The 27,480-nt window shown below is 41.7% G+C and overlaps 1 protein-coding gene across 1 annotated transcript in view; it reads right to left on the bottom strand.

Annotated features, from left to right (window-relative positions):
* The window catches only part of SV2B (synaptic vesicle glycoprotein 2B), an 87,282-nt gene that overhangs the window by 24,493 nt on the left and 35,309 nt on the right, over positions 1-27,480 (bottom strand). The window contains exons 4-7 of the mRNA XM_022598935.3: positions 20,198-20,331; positions 18,656-18,745; positions 12,636-12,746; positions 11,759-11,847 (exon numbers count right to left, since the gene is read on the bottom strand). Of these exons, the coding sequence (XP_022454643.2) occupies positions 11,759-11,847; positions 12,636-12,746; positions 18,656-18,745; positions 20,198-20,331 (424 nt within the window). The remainder of the gene's footprint in view (positions 1-11,758; positions 11,848-12,635; positions 12,747-18,655; positions 18,746-20,197; positions 20,332-27,480) is intronic.

The following is a 27,480-nucleotide window of genomic DNA, read 5'->3' as shown; positions in this document are numbered from 1 at the left end:
CAGTAAATTGAGAAAATTGAAATCATATCAAGCATCTTTTCTGACCACAACACTATGAGATTAGAAATCAATTACAGGGAAAAAACGTAAAAAACACAAACACATGGAGGCTAAACAATACAGTACTAAATTACCAAGAGATCACTGAAGAAATCAAAGAGGAAATCAAAAACTACCTAGAGACAAATGACAATGAAAACACGATGATCCAAAGCCTATGGGATGCGGGAGGGCAGACAGCAAAAGCAAGAAGAACTATAATCCTGTAGCCTGTGGAACAAAAACCACATTCACAGGAAGGTAGACAAGATGAAAAGGCATAGGGCTATGTACTAGATGAAGGAACAAGATAAAACCCAAAAATACAACTAAATGAAGTGGAGATAGGCAACCTTCCAGAAAAAGAATTCAGAATAATGATAGTGAAGATGATCCAGGACCTCGGAAAAAGAAGGGAGGCAAAGATCGAGAAGATGCAAGAAATGTTTAACAAAGACCGAGAATTAAACAAAAAACAAATAGAGACGAACAATACAATAACTGAAATGAAAACTACACTAGAAGGAATCAGTAGCAGAATAACTGAGGCAGGAGAAAGGATAGGTGACCTGGCAGACAGAATGGTGGAATTCACTGCTGCGGAACAGAATAAAGAAAAAATAATGAAAAGAAATAAGACAGCCTAAGAGACCTCTGGAACAATATGAAACACAACAACATTCGCATTATAGGGGTCCCAGAAGGAGAGGAGAGAGAGAAAGGACCCGAGAAAATATTTGAAGAGATTATATTTGAAAACTTCAGGGAAGGAAGATAGACAAGATGAAGCGGGAAGTTTATAGCTATACATCCTACCTCAAGAAACAAGAAAAATCTCAAATAAACAATCTAACCTTACACCTAAAGGAACTAGAGAAAGAAGAACAAACAAAACCCAAAGTTAGCAGAAGGAAAGCTATCATAAATATCAGAGCAGAAATAAAGGAAATAGAAACAAAAACAATAGCAAAGATCAATAAAACTAAAAGCTGATTCTTTGGGAAGATACACAGAATTGATAAACCATTAGCCAGACTCATCAAGAAAAAGAGGGAGAGGACTCAAATCAATAAAATTAGAAATGAAAAAGGAGAAGTTAAAACAGACACCACAGAAATACAAAGCATCCTATGAGACTACTACAAGCAACTCTGTGCCAATAAAATGGAAAACCTGGAAGAAATGGACAAATTCTTAGAAAGGTATAACCTTCCAAGACTGAACCAGGAGGAAATAGAAAATATGAACAGACCAATCACAAGTAATGAAATTGAAACTGTGATTAAAAATTTTCCAACAAACAAAAGTCAGGGACCAGATGGCTTCACAGGCAAATTCTATCAAACATTTAGACAAGAGCTAACACCCATCCTTCTCAAACTCTTCCAAAAAACTGTGGACGAAGGAACACTCCAAAACTCATTCTACATGTCCACCATCACCCTGATACCAAAACCAGACAAATATACTACAAAAAAAGAAAATTACAGACCAATATCACTGATGAATATAGATACAAAAACCCTCAACAAAATACTAGCAAACAGAATCCAAAAACACATTTAAAGGATCATACACCATGATCAAGTGGGATTTATCCCAGGGATGCAAGGATTCTTCAATATATGTAAATCAATCAATGTGATATACCATATTAACAAATTGAAGAATAAAAACCATATGATCATCTCAATAGATGCAGAAAAAGCTTTTGACAAAATTCAACACCCATTTATGATAAAAACTCTCCAGAAAGTGGGCATAGAGGGAGCCTACCTCAACATGATAAAGGCCATATACGACAAACCCACAGCAAACATCATTCTCAATGGTGAAAAACTGAAAGCATTTCCTCTAAGATCAGGAACAAGACAAGGATGTCCACTTGCACCACTATTATTCAACATACGTTTGGAAGTCCTAGCCACAGCAATCAGAGAAGAAAATGAAATAAAAGAATACAAATTGGAAAAGAAGAAGTAAAACTGTCACTGTTTGCAGATGACATGATACTACACATAGAAAATCCTAAAGACACCACCAGAAAACTACTAGAGCTAATCAGTGAATTTGGTAAAGTTGCAGGATACAAAATTAATGCACAGAAATCTCTTGCATTCCTGTACACTAATGATGAAAAATCTGAAAGAGAAATTAAGGAATCACTCGCATTTACCATTGCAACAAAAAGAATAAAATACCTAGGAATAAACCTACCTGAGGAGACAAAAGACCTCTATGCAGGAAACTATAAGACACGGATGAAAGAAATTAAAGATGATGCCAACAGGTGGAGAGATATACCATGTTCTTGGATGGGAAGAATCAATATTGTGAAAATGACTATACTGCCCAAAGCAATCTACAGATTTAATGCAATCCCTATCAAATTACCAATGGCATTTTTTATGGAACTGGAACAAAAAATCTTAAAATTTGTATGGAGACACAAAAGACCCCGAATAGCCAAAGCAGTCTTGAGGGAAAAAAACAGAGCTGGAGGAATCAGACTCCCTGACTTCAGACTATACTACAAAGCTACAGTAATCAAGACAATATGGTACTGGCACAAAAACAGAAACATAGATCAATGGAACAAGATAGAAAGCCCAGAGATAAACCCACACACCTATGGTCAACTAATCTATGACAAAGGAGGCAAGGATATACAATGGAGAAAAGACATTCTCTTCAATAAGTTGTGCTGGGAAAACTGGACAGCTACATGTAAAAGAATGAAATTAGAACACTCCCTAACATCATACACAAAAATAAACTCAAAATGGATTAGAGACCTAAATGTAAGACCAGACACTATAAAACTCTTAGAGGAAAATATAGGAGGAACACTCTTTGACATAAATCATAGCAAGATCTTTTTTGATCCACCTCCTAGAGTAATGGAAATAAAAACAAAAATAAACAAATGGGACCTAATGAAACTTAAAAGCTTTTGCACAGCAAAGGAAACCATAAACAAGACGAAAAGACAACCCTCAGAACGGGAGAAAATATTTGCAAATGAATCATCGGACTAATTGATCTCCAAAATATATAAACAGCTCATGCAGCTCAATATTAAAAAAACAAACAACCCAATACAAAAATGGGAAGAAGACCTAAATAGACATTTCTCCAAAGAAGACATACAGATGGCCAAGAAGCACAAAAATCTGCTCAACATCACTAATTATTAGAGAAATGCAAGTCAAAACTACAATGAGGTATCACCTCACACCAGTTAGAATGGGCATCATCAGAAAATCTACAAACAACAAATGCTGGAGAGGGTGTGGAGAAAAGGGAACCCTCTTGCACTGTTACTGGGAATGTAAATTGATACAGCCACTATGAAGAAGAGTATGGAGGTTCCTTAAAGAACTAAAAATAGAATTACCATATGACCCAGCAACCCCACTACTGGGCATATGCCCAGAGAAAACCATAATTCAAAAAGACACATGAACCTCAATGTTCATTGCAGCACTATTTACAGTAGCCAGGTCATGGAAACAACCTAAATGCCCATCAACAGATGACTGGATAAAAAAGATGTTGCACATATCTACAATGGAATACTACTCAGCCATAAAAAGTAACGAAATTGGGTCATTTGTAGAGACCTAGATGCATCTAGAGACTGTCATACAGAGTGAAATAAGTCAGAAAGAGAAAAACGAATATTGTTTATTAACGCATATATGTGGAACCTAGAAAATGGTACAGATGAACCTCGTTGCAGAGCAGAAATTGAGACACAGAAGTAGAGAAAAAACGTATGGACACCAAGGGGGGAAGCGGCAGGGGGTGTGGGGGGTTGTGATGAACTGGAAGATTGGGTTTGACATGTATACACTGATGTGTATAAAATGGATGACTAATAAAAAAAATACATAAAAGTTGAGTAGAAATATAAAGAAAATTCCTAGAAAAAAAAAAAAGAGGTAAAATTGTCTCTATTTGCAGATGACATGATTTTATACCTGAAAAAAAATCAAAATCATCAACTCCAAGAAATGGCCATTAAACATATAAAACTGATGCTCAATCCCACTCATAAGAAAAGTGCAAATTAAAACCACTCTGTTACCATTTTCGCCTACCAGACTGTGAAAACTTTGAAGTTTGCCAAAACTCTGCTGGTGAGGCTATAGGTAAGCAGGTGCTCTCATACATTGCTGGAAAAAGGACAACATTTTACAATGCAGAGGAGAATTCGTCAATGTCTAAAATAATTACTGATGGATTTATGCCCTTTTGACTCCAAAATCCCCTTTCTAGGAATCTATTCCACTGATTAACTTGTCCAATACAAAGTAGCCTACAGTTACTCATTGTGGCATTGTCTGCAATAATGTAAGTCTGAAAACTTCCCAACAGTCTAGCAACAAGGCCCTGTGTTGAATGACATGCTGTTGTGTACTGTGGAGAGCTATGCACACATTCTAATGCTGCTGTAAAGAAGAATGGGAAAAAAATCTCGACTTACTGGTATGATAGATTGCCAGAATGTATTTTTGAATGCAAAAAGCAGTTGCAGAACTGCTTTTTGCAGTTCCTTTGCATAAGAAAACGATGAAGAAATTTGTAAATATACGTGTATTTGCTTAAATTTTCAAAAAGAAACACTGGAATGATAAATAGGAAAATAAAATATAATTACACAGAGAAGGCAGAAGGGAATAAGTAGAGGGGGAAGGAAGGGAGTCCAGATTTCTCTGTGGTTCCAAGATTTGAAATGCATCATGTATTCGACAAAATTAAATTAGACATAAGCAAATATAAGTAAAATATATCTTAAAAATATCAGTGAATTGGATCTTGGGTTTACCATTTTTAGCTTCTGAAATATTCTCTCCTAGTTTAGATGGAACAGGTGGAGGGAGCAGGGTCCAACTTCCTCTCTACCTGGACCTGTTTGGGTCTCCATCAATAGCTATTGGAAAATATTTGGTAAGATATTGGAAAAAGTAGGTCTCCCCACGTTCCTCCCATAATCCAAGAGGTCACTAAAGCCAATTTAATTCCCTGGGTTGAGGGAGTGTGCCTTTGGGCATGGGCAGTGGTGAACAAAGTAATTTCATAGATGGAAGTGTAAAATCTCAGTGAAAGGTCCTAGTTAATAATAGCAATTTATTGAGCACTTAGGATGCGCCAGAAACAATTGCAAGCACTTTCTATGTACAGTAAAACAGCCTCTTAATGCTGTAAGTGGGCCCCAAAACTTGCATAGAAAGAAGGGTCATGTTATCTGGAAGTGAATGAAATGACTGGGGTGAAAGCCTACTGTTCAAGAGAGGAGCCAGCTAAAAACCAATTATGTTATATTTATTTTTTTTATTGCCACGCACATTATTGCAAAGTTTCACTGTTTTCTCCATTTAATATTCACAAGGACACTGATGTCTGCTGACCCAATACTCATTCCCTGCTTCTTCCTTGGGAACTGGAAATTGACTTTGTTTGGGTATCAATGCTCAGGAAAGCTGATGGTATCATCAGCTGAGAGGCAAATCCTGATTAGTCTAAAATCACTGGGAAATCACATCCCCTTCACCAGTGGCTAGCTTAGCCCTAAGCATGTGACACACATCTGGCTAATCTGGTGGGGGAGTCTGCTGGGGGCTTCTGAGAAAGGTTTCCTTGCTGTTAAAAAGTGAAGCTGAGACAAATCTTTCTCATTGGGACATTTTCCTGTATCTACAGGATGCCCAGAGCAACTCAGGCATCTGGTCATTGTATGAAAACTAGCATGAGGCTGAGACGTCATCTGGAAGTTGCCTCCCTGTGGAATTCTTTTTACAAAGGATCAGAGATAGAGGACCTTCAAGATGGTGGAGGAGTAAGACGTGGAGATCACCTTCTGCCCCACAAATACATCAAGAATACATCTACATGTGGAACAACTCCTACAGAACACCTACTGAATGCTGGCAGAAGACCAAAGACTTTCCAAAAGGCAAGAAACTCCCCCACATACCTGTCCATGTGGCTGACAGGGTCTTGGTGCTCTGGCCAGGTGTCAGGCCCGAGCCTCTCATGTGGGAGAGCCGAGTTCAGGACACTGGATGACCAGAGACCTCTTGCCCCCATGTAATATCAATCACCAAGCGCTCTCCCAGAGATCTCAGTCTCAATGCTAAGACCCAGCTCCACTCAGCGACCAGCAAACTCCAGTGCTGGACACCCACACCAAACAACTAGCAACATAGGAACACAACCCCACCCATTAGCAGAGAAGCTGCCTAAAATCATACTAAGTTCACAGACGCCACAAAACACACCACCAGATATGGTCCTGCCCACCAGAAAGACAAGATCCAGCTTCATCCACCAGAACATAGTCACCAGTCCCGTCCAGCAGGAAGCGTACACAAGCCACTGAACCAACCTTACATGCTGGGGGCAGACACCAAAAACAATGGGAACTACGAACCTGCAGCCTGTGAAAAGGAGATCCCAAACTTAGTAAGTTAAGCAAAATGAGAAGACAGAGAAATACACAGCAGAGGAAGGAGCAAGGTAAAAACCCACCAGGCCAAAAAAATGAAGAGGAAATAGGCAGTCTACCTGAAAAGGAATTCAGAGTAATGAGAGTAAAGATGATCCAAAATCTTGGAAATAGAATGGAGAAAATACAGGAAGCGCTCAACAAGGACTTACAAAAACTTAAGAGCAAACAAACAAAGATGAAAAACACAGTAAATGAAATTAAAAATACTCTAGAAGGAATCAATAGCAGAATAACTGAGGCAGAAGAACAGATAAGTGACCTGGAAGATAAAACTAGTGGAAATAACTACCACAGAGCAGAATAAAGAAAAAGAATGAAAAGAATTGAGGACAGTCTCAGAGGCCTCTGGGACAACATTAAATGCACCAACATTAGAATTATAGGGGTCCCAGAAGAAGAAGAGAAAAAGAAAGGGACTGAGAAAATATTTGAAGAGATTATAGTTGAAGACTTCCCTAATATGGGAAAGGAAATAGTCAATCAAGTCCAGGAAGTGCAGAGAGTCCCATACAGGATAAATGCAAGGAGAAAAATGCCAAGACACATATTAATCAGACTATCAAAATTAAATACAAAAAAATATATTAAAAGCAGCAAATAACATCCAAGGGAATCCCCATAAGGTTAACAGCTGATCTTTCAGCAGAAACTCTGCAAGCCACAAGGAAGTGGCAGGACATATTTAAAGTGATGAAAGGGAAAAAGCTACAACTAAGATAATCCATCAAGGATCTCATTCAGATTTGATGGAGAAATTAAAACCTTTACAGACAAGCAAAAGCTAAGAGAATTCAGCACCACCAAACCAGCTTTACAACAAATGCTAAAGGAACTTCTCTAGGCAGGAAACACAAGACAAGGAAAAGATCTACAGTAACAAACTCAAAACAATTAAGAAAATGGTAATAGGAACATATTGATAATTACCTTAAATGTAAATGGATTAAATGCTCCAACCAAAAGACATAGACTGGCTGAATGGATACGAAAACAAGACGCATATATATGCTGTCTACAAGAGACCCATTTGAGACCTAGGGACACATACAGACTGAAAGTGAGGGGATGGAAAAAGATATTCCATGCAAATGGAAATCAAAAGAAAGCTGGAGTAGCAATTCTCATATCAGACAAAATAGACTTTAAAGTAAAGACTATTACAAGAGACAAAGAAGGACACTACATAATGATAAAGGGATCAAGAAAAAGATTAAACAATTGTAAATATTTATGCACCCAACAAAGGAGCACCTCAATACATAAGGCCAATGCTAACAGCCATAAAAGGGGAAATCAACAGTAGCACAATCATAGTAGGAGGCTTTAACACTCCACTTTCACCAGTGGACAGATCAGCTGAAATGAAAATAAGTAAGGAAACACAAGCTTTAAATGATGCATTAAACAAGATGGACTTAATTGATATTTATAGGACATTCCATCCAAAAACAACAGAATACACTTTCTTCTCAAGTGCTCATGGAACATTCTCCAGGATAGATCATATCTTGGGTCACAAATCAAGACTTAGTAAATGGAAGAAAATTGAAATCATATCAAGTATACTTTCTGACCACAACACTATCAGACTAGATATCAATTACAGGAAAAAAAAATGTAAAAAGTACAAACACATGGAGGCTAAACAATATGCTACTAAACAACCAACAGATCCCTGAAGAAATCAAAGAGGAAAGCAAAAAATACCTAGAAACAAATGACAATGAAAACACAATGACCCAAAACATATGGGATGCAGCAAAAGCAGTTCTAACAGGGAAGTTTATAGTAATACAATCCTACCTCAAGAAACAAGAGAAACCTCAAATACACAACCTAACCTTACACCTAAAGCAATTAGAGAAAGAACAAAAAAACCCCAAAGTTAGCAGAAGGAAAGAAATCATAAAGATCAGATCAGAAATAAATGAAAAAGAAATGAAGGAAATGATAGAAAAGATCAATAAAACTAAAAGCTGGTTTTGAGAAGTTAAACAAAATTGATAAACCATTAGCCAGAATCATCAAGAAAACAAGGGAGAAGACTCAAATCAACAGAATTAGAAATGAAAAAGGAGAAGTAACAACTGACACTGCAGAAATACAAAGGATCATTAGAGATTACTACAAGCAACACTATGCCAATAAAATGGACAACCTGGAAGAAATGGACAAATTCTTAGAAAAGCACAACCTTCTGAGACTGAACCATGAAGAAATAGAAAATAGGAACAGAAAAATCACAAGCACTGAAATTGAAACTGTGAATAAAAATCTTCCAACAAACAAAAGCCCTGGACCAGATGGCTTCACACGCAAATTCTATCAAACATTTAGACAAGAGCTAACACCTATCATTCTCAAACTCTTCCAAAATATAGCAGAAGGAAGAACAGTCATTCTACGAGGCCACCATCACCCTGAAACCAAAACCAGACAAAGATGTCACAAAAAAAGAATGCTACAGGCCAATATCATTTATGAACATAGATGCAAAAAACCTCAACGAAATACCAGCAAACAGAATACACCAGCACATTAAAAGGATCATACACCATGATCAAGTGGTGTTTATCCCAGGAATGCAAGGATTCTTCAATATACGTAAATCAATCAACGTGATACACCATATTAACAAAATTGAAGGATAAAAACCATATGATCCTCTCAGTAGATGCGGAAAAAGCTTTTGAAAAATTCAACACCCATTTATGATAAAAACTCTCCAGAGAGTAGGCATAGAGGGAACTTACCTCAACATAATAAAGGCCATATATGACAAACCCACAGCCAACATCGTTCTCAATGGTGAAAAACTGAAAGCATTTCCACTAAGATCAGGAACAAGACAAGTTTGCCCACTCTCACCACTACTATTCAACATAGTTTTTGAAGTTTTAGCCACAGCAATCAGAGTTGGAAAAGAAAACTTATAACTGTCCTGTTTGCAGATGACACGATACTATACACAGAGAATTCTAAAGATGCTCCCAGAAAACTACTAGAGCTAATCAGTGAATTTGGTAAAGGTGCAGGATACAAAATTAATGCACAGAAATCTCTTGCATTCCTATACACTAATGATGAAAAATCTGAAAGAGAAATTAAGGAATCACTCCCATTTACCACTGCAACAAAAAGAATAAAATACCTAGGCATAAACCTACCTAAGGAGACAAAAGACCTCTATGCAGGAAACTATAAGACACTGATGAAAGAAATTAAAGATGATGCCAACAGATGGAGAGATGTACCATGTTCTTGGATCGGAAGAATCAACATTGTGAAAATGACTATACTACCCAAAGCAATATACAGATTCAATGCAATCCCTATCAAACTACCAACGGCATTTTTCACAGAACTAGAACAAAATATTTCACAATTTATATGGAAACACAAAAGACCCTGAATAGCCAAAGCAACCTTGAGAAAGAAAAATGGAGCTGGAGGAATCAGGCTCCCAGACTTCAGACTATAGTACAAAGCTACAAGACAGTATGGTACTGTATAAAAACAGAAATATAGATCAATGGAACAGGATAGAAAGACCAGAGATAAACCCACACACATATGGTCACCTTATCTTTGATAAAGGAGGCAAGAATATACAGTAGAGAAAAGACAGCCTCTTCAATAAGTGGTGCTGGGGAAACTGGACAGCTACATGTAAAAGAATGAAATTAGAACACTTCCTAACACAATACACAAAAATAAACTCAAAATGGATTAAAGACCTAAATGTAAGGCCAGACACTATCAAACTCTTAGAGGAAAACATAGGCAGAACACTCTATGACATATATCACAGCAAGATCCTTCCTTTTTGACCCACCTCCTGGAGAAATGAAAATAAAAACAAAAATAAACAAATGGTACCTAATGAAACTTAAGACAACCCTCAGAATGGTAGAAAATATTTTCAAACGAAGCAACTGACAGAGGATTAATCTTCAAAATACACAAGCAGCTCATATAGCTCAATATCAAGAAAACAAACAACCCAATCCAAAAATGGGCAGAAGACCTAAATAGACATTTCTCCAAAGAAGACATACAGATTGCCAACAAACACATGAAAAGCTGCTCAAGATCACTAATCATTAGAGAAATGCAAATCAAAACCACAATGAGGTATCACCTCACACCAGTCAGAATGGCCATCATCAAAAATTCTACAAACAATAAATGCTAGAAAGGGTGTGGAGAAAAGGGAACCCTCTTGCACTGTTGGTGGGAATGTAAATTGATGCAGCCACTATGGAGAACAGTATGGAAGCTCCTTAAAAAACTAAAAATAGAACCACCATACAACCCAGCAATCCCACTCCTGGGCATATACCCTGAGTAAACCATAATTCAAAAAGAGACATGTACCACAATGCTCATTGCGGCACTATTTACAATAGCCAGGACATGGAAGCAACCTAAGTGTCCATCGACAGATGAATGGATAAAGAAGATGTGGCACATATATACAATGGAATATTACTCAGCCATAAAAAGAAACAAAATTGAGTTATTTGTAGTGAAGTGGATGGACCTAGAGTCTGTCCTACAGAGTGAAGTAAGTCAGAAAGAGAAAAACAAATAGTGTATGCTAACACATATATATGGAATCTAAAAAAAAAAAAAAATGGTTCTGAAGAACCTAGGGGCATGACAGTAATAGACACAGACGTAGGGAATATACTTGAGGACACGGAGAGGGGGAAGGGTAAGCTGGGACGAAGTGAGAGAGTGGCGTTGACATATATGCACTACCAAATGTAAAACAGATAGCTAGTGGGAAGCAGCCACATAGCACAGGGAGATCATCTCGGTGCTTTGTGACCACCTAGGGGGTGGGATAGGGAGTGAGGGAGGGAGACGCAAGAGGGAGGAGATATGGGGATATATGTATACGTAGAGCTGATTCACTTTGTTATACAGCAGCAACTAACACAACATTGTAAAGCAATTGTACTCTAATAAAGATGTAAAAGAATAATAAAAAAAATTTTTTAATAAAATACAAAATTTTTAAAAAACGGTCAGAAATTTCCTAGTTGTAGAAGCCACTAGAGTTGGTTGCCTGTTACTTAGAGCCAAAATCATCCAATCTGACACAGACTCTGTAAGTTAGAATCAACTGTAACCCTCAGTGTATAGATGAGGCACCTGAAGCACGAGGAAATTAATGAACTTAAGGAAGACAGACCTTACCTTAAAGCCATGGTGAACCAGACCACGGCGAGAATCAGTGTGTTCATCCTGTAGGGCCCCATCACACAGTACAGAGCATTTTCCCAGACCTATAACACACAGAAGAGATGGGTTGTTGAAGGCAGAAACTTGTGACTTGGAAGAGCTCATTTTTAATATTTTCTATTAAATTAAACCCATTATCTTCCAGAGGCAGCAATTCTGCTCAAATAACAAGGAAAGCCTCTTCTCTTCTTACTGGCTGGTCTCAACTTCTAACCGTCCTGTAGCATCTGGGAACACAACCATGCTCCATGCATGTGACAAAAAGCACATGGAGTGGAGATGTCAAGGCAGTGAATAACCTTGAGCAGTGAGTTCTGCTCCCCGCCAGTGGGCATGGGTGATATTCCAAACATTGAACCACCTTTTACACCAAGAAGGTTATCCAGGCTCAGGAGACTCTGGCCATTGACTGCCTCAGTGTTCAATAGTTGATTCACCTCACAGGAGCCTTGCCCTTCAAGAAGACTTTCTCAGAAATCACCAACAAATCTCAAAGGGGTCATTTCTTTAACCACTCCTTTCTTCCTATGGATTACTTAATGAGAAGGTGCTAGAGAGAAAGGTTTTTACTCACACTAGACATTGCACCTACATTCAAAATCTCTGCCTTGGGAAGGAAGAACAAAGAAAAGAAACGAAGGTTTATAGTTTGTGGCTCAAGGGCTCACAGATAAGCATGGGCTAGGACCCGAAAGTCCCTATCCAAGGTAGCTTCCTGCCCACCACACTGTCTTGGGTTGATGGGGGTGTTCAGGATCTCTATTCTTCACCCACTGACGTTACAGATTTCCATAGAGCCTCCCTCTCAACAACCCCAGGTCCCCAGCTGTACCTGCTTGAAAGTGGTCTTGAATCTGACTAGCCAGCGCTGGTACCAAGTCCCTGTTGAACTTTGGATCTCAATGAATTCATCCATTTGCTTGGGAGTTTTAATGTTGGAAACCTGTAAAGCAAAGATTGGCTAGAGAATCTTAACCCCACTTTGACTTTTCAATTTTTAGTTTAATGTAACTGACTTTATTAACTTACTTAGGGCTAGAGGAGCTTTCGGTGACCCTACAGTTCAGTAATTCTTAGCCAAAATTGTACATAGCATCTCTTAGGGATCTTTCTCAGGTGGCTATGTCCCACTGCAGACAAAATGAATCAGAGTTTTTTCACTCAATTATGGCTTTGGGAAATACACTGAATTCCTGTTTATATCTGATTTGCCCATAGTAGAGTTGACTCCACCTTAAAATTCACAAGTCTATCCTTAATGGATATTAACATCACAGAAATCTAGAACCCATATAGGCAACAGTGTGTGTGTGTGTGTTTGTGTGTGTGTGTTAGGAAAGGGGGTTTGCTATGCAAGACATTTTTAAAACACAGCAGAATAAAAGACATTATGTCCTCCTTCTGCACAGCAAAGGAAATCATCAACAAAACGAAAAGGCAATTTATTGAATGGGAGAAAATACTTGCAAATCATATATCTGATAAGAGACTAATATCCAAAATATAAAAAGAACTCATGCAACTCAATAGCAAAAAAAAACAAAACAAAAAGATCCAATTAAAAAATGGACAGAGGATCTGAATAGACAGTTTTCCAAAGAAGACATACAGCTGGCCAACAGGTACGTGAAAAAAATGCTCAACATCACTAATCATCAGGGAACTGCAAATCAAAACTACAATGAGATATCACCTCACACCTGCTAGAATGGTTATTATCAAAAAGACAAGAAATAACAAGTGTTGACAAGGATGTGGGGAAAAGGAAATCCTTCTGCGTTGTTGGTGGGGATGTAAATTGGTGCAGCCACTATGGGAAGTAGTATAGAGGTTCCCCCCAAAATTTAAAATGGAACTACCATATGATCCAGCAATTCCACTTCTGGGTATTTATCTGAAGGAAGTGAAAACACTAACTCGAAAAGATATCTGCATTCCCATGTTCACTGCAGTATTATTTATAAAAGTGAAGATATGGAAACAACCTAAGTGGCCATCAACAGGTGAATGGATAACAATGTGATACACACCCACCCACGCAAACACACACACAATGGAATACTACCCAGCCACAAAAAATTAAAAAAAAAATCTTGCCATTTGCGACAACATAGATGGACATCGAGGGCATTACGTACGTGAAATAAGTCAGACAGAGAAAGACAAATACCCTATGATCCCATTTATATTCGGAATCAAACAAATAAACAAAACAAAACAGAAAACCAAGCTCATAGATACAGCGAACAGACTGGTGGTTCCCAGAGGGGAGAGGGGGTGGGGGTGGATAAAATAGGAGAAAGGCATCAAAGGTACAAATTTTCAGTTATAAAATAAATCATGGGGATGTACTAGAGCATGGTGACTATAGTTAATAATACAGTATTCATCACTTGAAAGTTGCTAAGAAAGTAAATCTTAAAAGTCCTCATCACAAGAAAAAATCTGTTTGTAAATGTGTGGTGACAGATGGTAACGAGACTTATTGTGGTGATCATTTTGCAATGTATACAAATAACTGAATCATTATGTGGTGCACCTGCAACTAATATAATGCTATCTGTCAATTATACCTTAATTTTTAGAAAGAGAGAGAAATTATGTCTTCCTTGCTACCCCTGGTTTTCCTGGAGGAAATCAAAGAGATAGGGAATGGAAATAAGGCTGTATATCTCAGGGCTCCACCAAGGGCCCCGGAAAGTGTTAATTTGTCCAATGTCAGCAAGTAGCCCCAGGGAGCAAACCTGACTCATTACGACAGCGATTTTCATTTTAATCAATGTTTAAGACAACCACTGCATTCTATAACTAACCATCATGTTAAGGAGATTCCTGACCACACAAACTCTTAGCCAAGTTATCAAGGTCCGTGCATGCAGACCAATTCAGAGGAAAATAGAAGAGTGTACTCAAAAAATTCAAAACCAGTTTCTATCACCTCCTCCAACAAACCTTTCTTTCTAGGGAGAAAAGGCTTTAGTCGTAAGTGTCTCCATCTCTTTCTTCAGCCAAGGGACTGAGAATGTGAGGAGACAAAGAGAGAGATGAGGCTGGATATCCACAGGGGAAAATACAGTCCCTGAATTAGGGACAATTGCTTCTTTAATTCCCAAGCCCTGAGCCTAGGATGGCTCGGCTTTGTTTTTCTAAACACTGAAAACAGTGGTTCTTCTCTTGGGAGGGCCGGATACCCTTTTGAGAACCTGGTAAAAACATAGGTGCTCTTCCTAAAAATCACAGGTATATAAGCATGCCAGAGCCTCCTGGGCTGGTCCTGCCATTCCTGGGTGTGTGGCCTTTGCAAATGCTCTTCTGCCCAGGCCCACACAGGGACACAGGAGAGAGAATGCAGCAGAACCTCCAGTGGGACTCTTGGCTGGAACTGGTCTTTGTGTTATTAGGTATCCCAGGGAGACCAAGAACCCAGCTGCAGCCGAAAGAGGCCGAGGAGAAGGTTGACCCCAAGTCACGAAGCATCTCACTAAATGGGACTTCCCGGAGGTCCAGTGGTTAAGACTCTGTGCTTGCACCACAGGCGGCGCGGGTTCAATCCCTGGTCAGGGAACTAAGATCCCACGTGCCTGAGGTGCGGGTGGGGGAGGGGGGGAAGGAAATGCAAATTCTGTCTTTGTTTTGCTCCTGGGGAAAATAACACCCTATTCCCTAGGGATCTTGGGAGTGGGTGTGTTGACAACTTGCAAGCATAATTACTCTAATTTACAATTAACTAGGATACTTGGCTTTGCTTCAGTCTAAAGTAGAATACAGTCTGTGCGGTCCGTGCTCACCCCAGCCTTGCAGAGCATGGGTTCTCAGATGAACACTTCAACCCACCCCCTTTCCAAAGGTGTTTCAGTGGACACCTGCCAGGGGGCTGTTCAGAAGCTTGTGAAGTAGCGACAGGGGCTGGTGAAAGCCAGGGCTCTGTAGGGGAGGGGAAAGTATTCCTCTACCCTCTAAGGCTCCCTGGCTGGCTCTGGAAGCTAAACTGGCAAAGAGAGATTAACAGGAGTAAAGCATCCACATTTTACTGAGTTTTTACATGTCCGTGGGAGCCTTCACAAGAGAATGAAGCCCCGAAGAAGTGACCAGCCCAGGAAGTTTTTATACCTTGTAGAAACAGTAAATTTGTGAAGAACTGACAAGACAAAGGGATTTGGGCTAGGGTGAAGAAATGGTGAAGAAGTAATTAGGATGATAAGGGTTAGTTTAACAAGGTTTGTTGATAAGGCCTTCTTGGCCCTAAGTTCCCCATCTCTGCTGAGAACAATGTCTTCTTTCCTCCTGGTGCCCGGAGAGCACCTTCCATGTGGGAGATTTATGGTCTGTTTCAGGGAAGAAGGGGGAGCAGGGGGAGGTCAGAGTGACATTTCTACTTCTGCTGTTTTCTCAAACTCCTTCAGCTTACCATATTCAATATGCCGAGGTGCCATATCTTGGGGTATCATGTCCTGAACCCCATCAGCTCCAAGGTGGATGTAAGGAGGGCCACATCCAGGGCTCACACTAAGAGCCTGGCCTACCCTAAGCTCTTCCTCCAGGCCCCTGAGCATGTTTACTGTGAGTACCGTCTACAGAGGGGAGCGCACAGGATCATAGCAGACGACCCCATTCGGCAGGGCTGAGTATCACTCCTGACTCCAGCCACTGCCCAGCTGTCTGAGGTCAGGAACACTTTCAGGCTGTTTTTCTTTTCTTTTCTTTCTTTCTTTCTTTTTTTTTTTTTCTGGTACGCGGGCCTCTCACTGCCGTGGCCTCTCCCGTCGCGGAGCACAGGCTCCGGACGCCCAGACTCAGCGGCCATGGCGCACGGGCCCAGCCGCCCCGCGACACGCAGGATCCTCCCAGACCGGGGCACGGACCCGCGTCCCCCGCATCGACAGGTGGACTCCCAACCACTGCGCCACCAGGGAAGCCCCCTTTTCTTTTTTTTTTCCTGGCCCATACAGTCATCCTCTTCTACAAAATTACTATGATCATCAAGTCGGTTTGGAAATACTGAGCCCGTGACCTTTTTAATTCCCTTTTCCTGAGAAAGGGTGAAATCTACTAAAAGCAGAGGTTACACCCAAAGACTCAGTAACATCTCCTAGGAATAAGCAGGAGCTTGGAGAGAAGGCTATAGAATGGGTGGGGGTGGGAGGCAGGACTGAACCAAGCATACCCAGACCCCAGGGGACAGGGCACTCCTGCTAGCATCTGGGGTCCAGACCTGCAGTCCAGCTGCAGCATGAAAACCCATCACAGGGAGCGGCGGGGATGGGAGGTTGGGAGAACCACCAGTTCCCTTATCATCTTTCATTTGGAGTAGCTCTGCTAATTGTGCTTCTTCTTCCCTTTTCTTTTAAGTGTGGGAAATTTTTAATAAGAAAGTTAATTGAGGAAGGATTAAGAAAATGAACAAGCTAAAAGTTCTATTTTCAATTACATTTCGTTTATCCAACCGGAAAGTCTATAAATATTGTTAATGGTGCTTCTTAATAAATGTTTGTGATAAAAGGACTGGTCCCATATTTTAGATAATTTTAGGAGTGTTGGAATTGGGGAAATATGCCACTGGACAACTTTCTATAAAATCTATTATTTGAGTTTATTTATTAAAAAATACGACATAAAATATTTGGATAATAGTTAACATCTATGTAGTATTTACTCTAAGCCAGGCACAGTTTAGGTGCTTGATTTTAATCCTTACCATAACTGTATTCATAGACATTGTTATCCCTCTTTTCCCAGTGAAGAAAATAAGGCACAGACAGTACCTTGCCTAAGGCCACACAGCTAGAACATGTTAAAATCAGGATTTGGACCCAAACTGGTCTGGCTTCAGGTTGTAGATTCTTAGCTGCTATGGGGTCCTGCCTGAGAATCAGGGGTTTCAAGTAACAGTTTAACAAGAAAAAGTGTTTTACTCCAGACTCAAATTATGGAAGCCAAAGAAGTAAAAGCAGTGAATTGGAGTAGGTGGGAGTTAACTCAGGAAGGCTTCCTTGAAGAAATGGATTTGGAGTTGGTCTAAAAGGGGGTCATGCAGACAGGTGCACAGGGACCCTGCCGTGGGTATTCCTCGTGATTGGCCACAGCTTGGTGGGAAGAGCACAGTTCATGGTAACTAACGGGACCTCCCCGTGGAAACTGCCATTGGCTAGTTTTTCATTTTTTAAACTAGTGAGAAAGAAAATCCAGGCTAACAGCCAATGCTGGTAAGGATGCTGAGAAACAGGTATCCTATCATTGGAGGTATCACAGATCATTGCAACCCTACTGAAATGTAATTTGCAATGCATCTCAAGAGCTATAAAAATACTCATGCTGTTTGAGCCACTCATTTTATTTCTAGGAGTCTACTCTTAGAAAACAAACCCAGAACATGAAAGGAACTATGTGCAGGAAAAGGTTCACTGCAGCAATATTTGCAGGAACAAGGTAATAAAACAGGGCATATGCATCTCTAACATTGGGGACATGTTTACGAAAACTGTGTTAATGTTTCTAATATTAATGTCCGTTAAAAGGATGATTCTGAATACTATGAGACACATATAGAATGCTGATAAGTACTCCTAAATAATCTATATGCATTGATATATGTGAATATATGTACATATGGTTATCCCCATATGAATATAGCTAGTTTTTCCCTTTGCCATATTTGAACACTTAGCAGTACCAAGAAGGTATCCATCAAAATGCAAAGAATAATTATGATGCAGTAATAGGAATGTCAGGGGCTTTATTCCCCTTTTGACAAATTTTCTGGGATATGCTTATATAATAAAATTATTTTTTAGCAAACCAAAGCAGTGAAGAGGAGAGGCCCCCTCCTGTTGGCATAGGTGACCATGCACTCACCGTGAACACCTTCTCTGGGGCCCCCTTAGCCCTCATGTTGGTGTCGTGAACGTGCTTGAGAATCATCCAGGCTTCATCGTGTTTGCCCATCTGGTAAAACCAAGGAGAGAGACATGAACAGTCTTTTGCTGATTAGGGGTGGAAAACCCTACAAGCCCCACAGGTGCTGATACCCAAGTCTGAGGCGATTGGCCATGGATGTGTTACTATCTAGGGCTTGTGAAAGACTAGGACAAGTTTCTGTCACAGCCCATCTTGGAAGGATAGTAAGGTTGTACCTTCAAGGTGTAAATGCTGGGTACTATTATCATTATAGGCTGTGAGTAACTACTCGTAGTTTAAGGTTGAATAGACTGCAGGGTGGGAGCCATGTTCCTCCCTGGCAGGACAAAGCAAAGACACAACATGTGATGGGTTGAACTATGTCCCCAACCCTAAAAATATGTTGAAGTTCTAGCTGCCAGTACCCCAGAATGTGACCTTATTTGGAAGCAGGGTTGCTGCAGATGTAATTAATTAAGATGAGGTCATACTGGGGTAGGGTGCACCCCTAATCCAACATGACTGGTGTCCCTATAAGAAGAAGCCCATGTGAAGACCCAGAGACACATAGAGAGAACACCGTGTGGTGACAAAGGCAGAGACTGGAGTGAAACAGCTGCAAGCCAAGGAATGCCAAAAACTGCAAGCAACCCACCAGAAGTTGAAAGAGGCAAGTAAAGCTTGCCCTAAGGGCTTCCAAGGGAGTGTGGCCCTGCCAACACCTTGGTTGGGGACTTTTAGCCAACAGACCTGTGAGACAATAAATTTCTCTTACTATGAGCCCCTCGGTTTGTGTGCCTTTGTTAGAGCAGCCCTAGGAAACTCATACACAATGAAGGGTAGCTTTTGAGATAAGCATGGATAAAAAAACCTTTTGCTGCATCTGGAACCTGATCAATGGGATGAAAGAAGAAATTCAACAAGGAGGGTCAGTCTGCAGAAAGCTAGAAGGAGGCTTATAAGAAGACTCTGAGAATTGGGGCTGTAAGAGCCTTCAAGTCCTATCGCCCCTCCACCAGCCCTGCCTGTCTGACTACCGCAAGCACGAGAGCCTCACCACCACCACCACCAAACTGGAAACCTCACAGGACTCCGGGAGCAGCTTTCTGGAGGAGAGAGGTCCTGCAAAGCCAAGAGTCTTGAAGGGCTTGGGAGCAGTGACAGATTTACAACCCAGCTCACAGCCGTAACATGGAAAAACTGCATGCAGCTTTGAAGAGCCTCATAATCAGGACCTCTGGGGAGAGTGGGTGCCAGAAGCATCCTCAGCAGAGCCCCCTCCAGCTCCACCCAGCCTCCGGGAGCAGTGCTGCTGCTCTGTGCTCAGTAAGCTCCTGAGTCCCTCCGGCTCCGGCTGTCCTTGAATCCCAGGCGTGCAACCATCACGATGGATTTAATGATGGGCCAGGTCATCCAACATGGGACCAAGGGGCTGGAGCAGCAGGGCTAGCTCCTGTCGCTGTTCCATTGCCCTCACACGGGTTGGGGGCGCTGACTCACCTCTAGCAGAAACCTCGGGCTCTCTGGCATGAACTTCAGGGCCACCATGGACACAGTGCAGGGCAGAGCGCAGACGATGACAAACACTCTCCAGCTGTGGAAGTGGTAATTGGTGCCCATGCTGAAGCCCCAGCCTGTGAAGAAGCAGTCAGAGGATCTCTGACACACGGTCTTAGAGTGACCTTCAAGAACTGGCTTTCAAACCATGGGGCACAAGAGCATCACCTGGGGAGCAGGTTAACATGCAGACTCCCCGGCTGTGCCCCCAAAGCCTCTGATTCTGAAAGGTGCTGGGAATCTGCATCTTGTCAACCCCAGAGGCAGGCCTGGCCTGACACTTATGGGGCCTTGGGTAGGAGTACAAATAGAGGCACCATCCCATATTTCTATATATTCATTAAAATTTCAGTTAAACTGTTAGATAACAGATGTTCCATCCTCCTGCTCAACAAATAAGGAGCTGGAAGGCCAAGCCCTGACCTGCCCAAGACCCACCTTTACAGGACCCCCTTCTGTCCCCCGACCAGCCCCTCCTGTAGAATGAGGGGCCTCATGCCAACACGTGTGGTCACACCACACACACCACCGTGGTAAGAGTGGGTGTCCTTGTCATGATCCCTTGAGTTTAGTGGGGAGTCCTAGGTCCTGAGTAGCCAGAGCATGATCTGGATGGAGTGGGGTTGTGGCCTTAGGGATGCATGTTGCCTCATGGGAAGAGGTACAGCTGGAGGAAAGCCAGAGCAGGGCCTTATGTGACCCAGAGTTTTGATGGGGCATTAGTCTTACCTAAGTCAAAGGGCAATACCAGCTCTAGGTGATTCCAATGCACAGGGTTCAGGACCACACTTTGAAAAAACTGTCAGTGATAATACTAATTTTTTTAAAGAAACTGAGCTTCTACATTCAAATGAATTCTACCATCATTGAAATGGAGAGGTGAATAGCTCCTACTCAGCTTTCATTATTCAAAACATTTCTAAAATTAATTTTCAGAAATTGCCTTCAGGATCTACAAAACATTCCTTCAAATATCTTCGTAAGAAGAAAATTTCCCTCTTGCAAAGGACGATAACACAATGAAAAGTGCCTGGACTTTTGCAGTCACGTAGATCAGAGTTCAAATCCTGGCTTTCTCACATCGTGATTGTTATGTTGGTGGGTTTTCACAGCTGTAGAAGGCAGGTAATGGTACTTCCACAGATTTGCTGTGTGTGAAAGCTCCTGGCAACCAAAAGTAATTCACCTGCTTTGAGGGTAGATTTGATTTGTTTCAAAATAGTTACATGACAGTTAGTGCCAAAGATGTTGAGTAAAATAGATGAATATCAGCAAAAGGATTATTTTCTTTTAAAGCCAAGGTTATAAAATAGACTGGTTCTCTCATGTCACTCAAAACGATCTCTGAAGACAATTCCAACAGCATTTCTGCAAAAGGCCAAACTTTATAAATAAATATATTGATTTCTAAGGTTCAAACGGTGAACATTATTCGGCTGTAAAATCTCTATTCCATTTACTTGAAAATACACTATATGGCCAGCTCCGGAGGTGGGCAGTTTATGTCTTGAATTCTCGCTTACCATCGCGGTTCAATTTGTTCTACTTGCAGGGGACTCCTAACCAATATCTGTTGCTTCTGCAGATATTTCGTACTCTATTTGCACAATGGAATGACTGGCCGGAGGGAATCCCAGGTGAAAAAAACATGGGGCTGTGGCCGCTTTTACACAATGGCCACAGAACATAATACACATAAGACATCCAACATTCTCAATCACAATCAAATCTCTTTTTTGCACAGCCTGTCCTGTTCTCCTTCCATCTCACAGGAGTTTTTTCTTTTATAAATTTATTTATTTATTTTTGGCTGCTTTGGGTCTTCGTTGCTGCGCACGGGCTTTCTCTAGTTGCGGTGAGCGGCGGCTGCTCTTTGTTGCGGTGCATGGGTTTCTCATTGCGGTGGCTTCTCTTGTTGCGGAGAAGGGGCTCTAGGCGCATGGGCTTCAGTAGTTGCGGCGTGTGGGCTCAGTAGTTGTGATGCACGGGTTTAGCTGTTCCGAGGCATGTGGGATCTTCCTGGACCAGGTCTCGAACCCGTGTCCCCTGCATTGGCAGGCGGATTCTTAACCACTGCTCCACCAGGGAAGTCCCTGTTTGTTCATCTTAATTTTAATTAAGAAGTCTTTCCTCTCTTGAGAGTGACAACAGAGAGAAGAAGGCAAAACCATAGTAAGATTTCCACATCCTCAGCTCATGTCCAAAAACCACTGTGGCATAATCAGAAATAAAGCTGACCAAAGCTACATAGCAGTCAAACTCAGGTGGGTAACAAGAGAAGAAGGGCAGAAGCAGGTATGTTTAGAAAGTATTCTGCCTCAGAGATTTTTTTTTCTTAATGAAAATATATGCAAATTATCCAAAATCCATTATTCCCTCATGCCTCTCTGGTTTTTATGGTGATTTTAGTAATCTGCACTTATCACATTCATTAGGCACACCTTTGGGGCCTTAAATCAATTAAAAAACAGTGAACTGCTTCCAAATATATAAGACTGCTATTAATTTGGAGACAGGGATTGTTCTGGTCACTGATCTTTCAGCTTGCCCTGCTTTTCTCCATCAGGATTTCTCAAACAGCTGGTGCTGCTGACTACGGTGGGAATTAACCTTCCATAATATATCCATTTTGGGGGGGCTATGCCCATGAGTTCCCAGAAAAACATTCTGAGGTTTGTAACTTTCTTTCTCAATGACTCAGTCACCCAAATTCCTGGTGCCAAGACCTCCCATCACTTCATTCCCGCAAAACCAGTTAAATGGTTTGCACAAGCTACGTACAAACATCAAGTCTCCTTTCCGGATCACCCTTGCATTTGTCCCTGCTGAGTGGAGGGGGTTTTAGAGGATTAATGTCTTAGGTCTGTTGGGAAATATCATCAAATGTCTCTGTTCACTGTGGACAGGACATCTGGTCCTGGTAAAATGAGGTTTAAAATAAATAATCACTCCTGTTGCACTGTGATTCTAGTCCGCCATATTTCTAGGATGGGTTGCCCTCAAGTTAAGTTTCAATTAAGCCTAATCATCCAAGAGGCTGGTATTTTTAAATGGAATATAAAAGCCATAGATTTCTTATAGGCATACAAATAGGAAAATATCCTATCCATTTGGAGTAAGATACTTAACCACAAGCCCTGCTATCAGCCAGGAGCTATGTGGCCCCTCTGCCATGGGCATCCCACTTAGTCTTGGTCAATGTGTCCCCAGCCTGAATTCTTTTATTGCTTTTTTAGAAACCAGACACCCAGACATTGTGTGTTTGTGTGGCAAAGTGAAGTGAAAAAATGATGCAGTTTGTAGTGACTATTGTGGGTTGCTCCCCTCACAACATCCTTCCCATCCTTCCCCTCCACTGGGTTGCAGACTTGTGGTTTGGGTGGGACTGACCCCATCCCCAGTGCCAGGGATGGAGAAGAAAGTATATGAAACGCCCAGGACCTGGCATCCTCTGGGGTTTAGTGATTGGCTGAGGTGAGCACATGACTTAAGTTGATCCAATCAGAGGGAAGCCAAGGACCTTTGCTCATTGGTTGGTTGTGAGGGCAGTTCCCTTGTGGAACAAGCAGTCTGAAAATAGGGCTAGAATTGCTAATGCAGATTGGAGGGAAACCAGCCCAAATACTAGAATCGTCTCCAAAATTTTCTCACCATTATTTGCCTCCCAAGAACTGCTGGATCTTAGGGCTGGCACAGATCGGATCTCTACAGTCTATTCTCTTTGCTTCCTTCTCTCCATTTTATAGATAAAGGAACCAAGGCTGGACAAGCTAGGTGACCTGTCCCAAATTACACAGAACCACTATTTTGACTCAGCTTTTATCCAGAGTCTATTTGTTTCCCCCCACCTCAACAAAATTGTCTAACTCAACTTATATGTAGAAGTAGTTTCTTAGTGTTAACACGTTTGGATCAATTAACAGGGGAAATGATATTATAGCAAGAATTGTGGGGACAAAAGCAACTCCTTGGACTCATATAACCAACGGCCTGGATAATTAATGTATGCATTTTGGGGAAGGGTAGAATGCAGAGCCTGATATCAGGAGTAATACAATTTTGCATCTAAAATTATGTAGAATTACCTATGGTAACAAAATTATCTGGAAAACCCGTCAACTCTTTATTTCATTATTTTTGTTTGTATTTCTTCTCTGTTTCTGATACAAAAATCCAGTGGGATATGGCAAAGGTAACATGACGGTCCCAAACCCATTTCCTCTACCTTGTGGGCACACAGCTAGGTCACGTTTCCTAGTGTCCTTTGCTGTAGTGTGTGGTCATATTACAGATTTGGGGCCAATGGGATGTGAGCAAAGAAGATGTGATCCAATTCCTAGCCTGCCCTTCAAAAGCACCCACATACAACTGTCCATGCTCTTTCACCGAACCAACATGTAGGTTACCTGTTGAAGAGGGTAGATCACATGCTGGAGGGAACCTGAGCCCTGGGATTACTGATAGAGCAGAGCTGCCTGCAGATCAGAAACACCAGCCGGGCTTTGCAGGAGGGGAAAACTTCTTTGGTATTAAACCACTAAGATTTCAGGGTTTATCAGGTTCTCAGGGTAATACACCCAGCATCCCCTTAACTAATAAAATAGGGATTGTCTACACCAAAGCTTCTTCTTAAAAAGATAATACAGAAGCCTCCATTAACCCAGAACACACATCAGAGAGGGTCAGATTTAAAACAAGCATACCAGGAGAAAAAGGAACCCTGCTACACTCTTGGTGGGGATGTAAATTGGTGAAGTCACTATGGAGAACATTATGGAGGTTCCTTAAGGAACTAAAAATAGAGTTGCTATATGATCCAGCAATCCCACCTGTGGGCATATATCTGGACAAAACTCTAATTCAAAAAGATGCATGCACCCCTATGTTCATAGCAGCACTATTTACAACAGCCAAGACATGGAAGCAACCTAAACGTCCATGGACAGATGAATGGATGAAGAAGATGTGGTACATATATAAGATGGAATATTACTCAGCGATTGAAAAGAATGAAATGCTGCCATTTGCAGCAACATGGATGGACCCAGAGATTGTCATACTAAGTGAAGTAAGACAGACAAAGACAATTATCATATGATATCACTTATATGTGGAATCTAAAAAATGATACAAATGAACTTCCAAAACAGAAATAAACCCACAGACATAGAAAAAACTTACGGTTACCAAAGGGGAAAGAGGGGGGAGGGATAAATTAGAAGTCTGGGATTAACATATACACACTACTGAATATAAAATAACCAATAAGGACCTACTGTATAGCACAGGAACTATATTCAATATTGGGTTGGCCAAAAAGTTCGTTTGGGGTTTTCTGTAAAATGTTATGGAAAAACCTAAATGAACTTTTTGGCCACCCAATATTTTGTAATAACCTATAAGGGAAAAGAATCTGAAAAGAAGAATTGAGCTGCACAGTGGAAGATGGCGGTGTGGGAAGACACGGAGTTCGCATCTTCCCACAACTAGGGCACCTGCCAGACGCTGGTAGGGGACCTCAATGCCTAAGGAGACAGGAGGAACCCCTGAGTGACTGGGTAGGATGTGGGGGGAGTGAGGGGGAAGGAGAAGTGGAGGCCAGACAGGACCTGTGCCCCTGAGGGGTGGCTGGGAGGGGGTAGGGGTTCACATGCCTGGAGGGACCTTTGGGGGCTTGGAGGATCGGGGTGAGCATGCCTAGCATTTCCCCTGCCCAATCGGTCCCTGGGAATCCTGAAGGGCTCCCAAACTGGTTACTCCACCCTCCAAGGCCCCCTCCAGGCCGCACTGGTTATAGGGGCATAGGAGGGAAGTGCGGGGGGTGGTGCAAAAGAGGAGAGGCAGACGGAGGGGGAACCCTCCAGAACTGGAGGATCAGGGGAGGCATGGCAGCTGTTTCCCTCAAGCCCTGGGATGCCTGCTGGGCTCCCAGGTCTGGTCCTCCATTCTCTGAGGCCCCCTCTGGCTGTTGGGGTCCTAGGGACATAGGAGGGAAGGAGTGGGGGAAGAAGAAGAGAGGCCAATGGGGTGGGGCCCTCAAGGATCAGAGGATGGGGAGAATGCACCTAGCGTTTCCCCCACCCACTCGGGCCCAGTGAGCCTGCTGGGGTCCTGGACCTGGTCCTCAGACCTCCAAGGCCAGAGGCACTCCTGGGCCCCTCCTGCTGCGTTGAGCCTAAGCCCCACCCCCCACCCCCCAGGGCCTTTTCCAGTCCTAAGCATAGGCCACGCCCACCACCTAAACCCTGCCCCTGCCTAAGCTGCCCCCACAGCCAAGGCCTTTTCTGGCTTTTTTTTTTCCTCCTCTTTTTTACTATTTAGGATCTGTTTTACCTTCCAGTTGTTGCTTCATCTATATATATATTTTTTTTCTTTCTAACATATGTTAGTTTTCTAATCTTATTTTATTTTTTACTCTTTGTTATTGTTCTCATTTTTTTTCTTTCTTCTTTTTCCTTCTTTCTTTTTTTTTTCTTTTTATTTTACCTCCCCACATGGCTTGCAGGATCTTGGTTCACAAGCTGGGGGTTGGGCCAGAGCTCCTGTGGTGGGAGCTCTGAGTCTGAACCACTGGACTAACAGAGAACCTCAGTTCCCAGGGAATATTCATTGGAGTGAGGTCTCCAGGAGGTCCTCATCTTGGTACCAAAACCCAGCTCTACCCAACAGCCTACAAACTCCAGTGCTGGAAGCCTCAGGTGAAACAACCAGAAAGACAGGAACACAATCCCACCCATCAAAAAAAAAAAAAAAAAAAAAAAACTAAACGACAAAAAAAATATGTCACAGATAAAGGAGCAAGTCTTGTAGGATAAAAACTTACAAGAGTAAATAAATGAAGAAGAAATAGGAAACCTACCTGAAAAAAGGATTCAGAGTAGTGATAGTAAACATGATCCAAAATCTCATAAATAGAATGGAGGCACAGATTGAGAAAATACAAGAAATGTTTAACAAAGATCTAGAAGAACTAAAGAACAAACAAACAGAGATGAACAACACAATACTGAAATCAAAAATACACTAGAAGGGCTTCCCTGGTGACGCAGTGGTTGGGAGTCTGCCTGCCGATGCGGGGGACGCGGGTTCGTGCCCCGGTCTGGGAGGGTCCCACGTGCTGCGGAGCGGCTGGGCCCGTGAACCATGGCCGCTGGGCCTGCATGTCCGGAGCCTGTGCTCCACAGCGGGAGGGGCCACAGCGGTGAGAGGCCCATGTAATGCAAAAA

The sequence above is a fragment of the Delphinapterus leucas genome, chromosome 2, assembly GCF_059928025.1.
Source record: "Delphinapterus leucas isolate spDelLeu-1000000601 "Yukka" chromosome 2, BTC_Dleu_Yukka2, whole genome shotgun sequence".
Taxonomy (NCBI): domain Eukaryota; kingdom Metazoa; phylum Chordata; class Mammalia; order Artiodactyla; family Monodontidae; genus Delphinapterus; species Delphinapterus leucas.
Note: the sequence above shows the minus strand (reverse complement) of the source record. Positions and strands in the feature narration are given on the sequence as shown.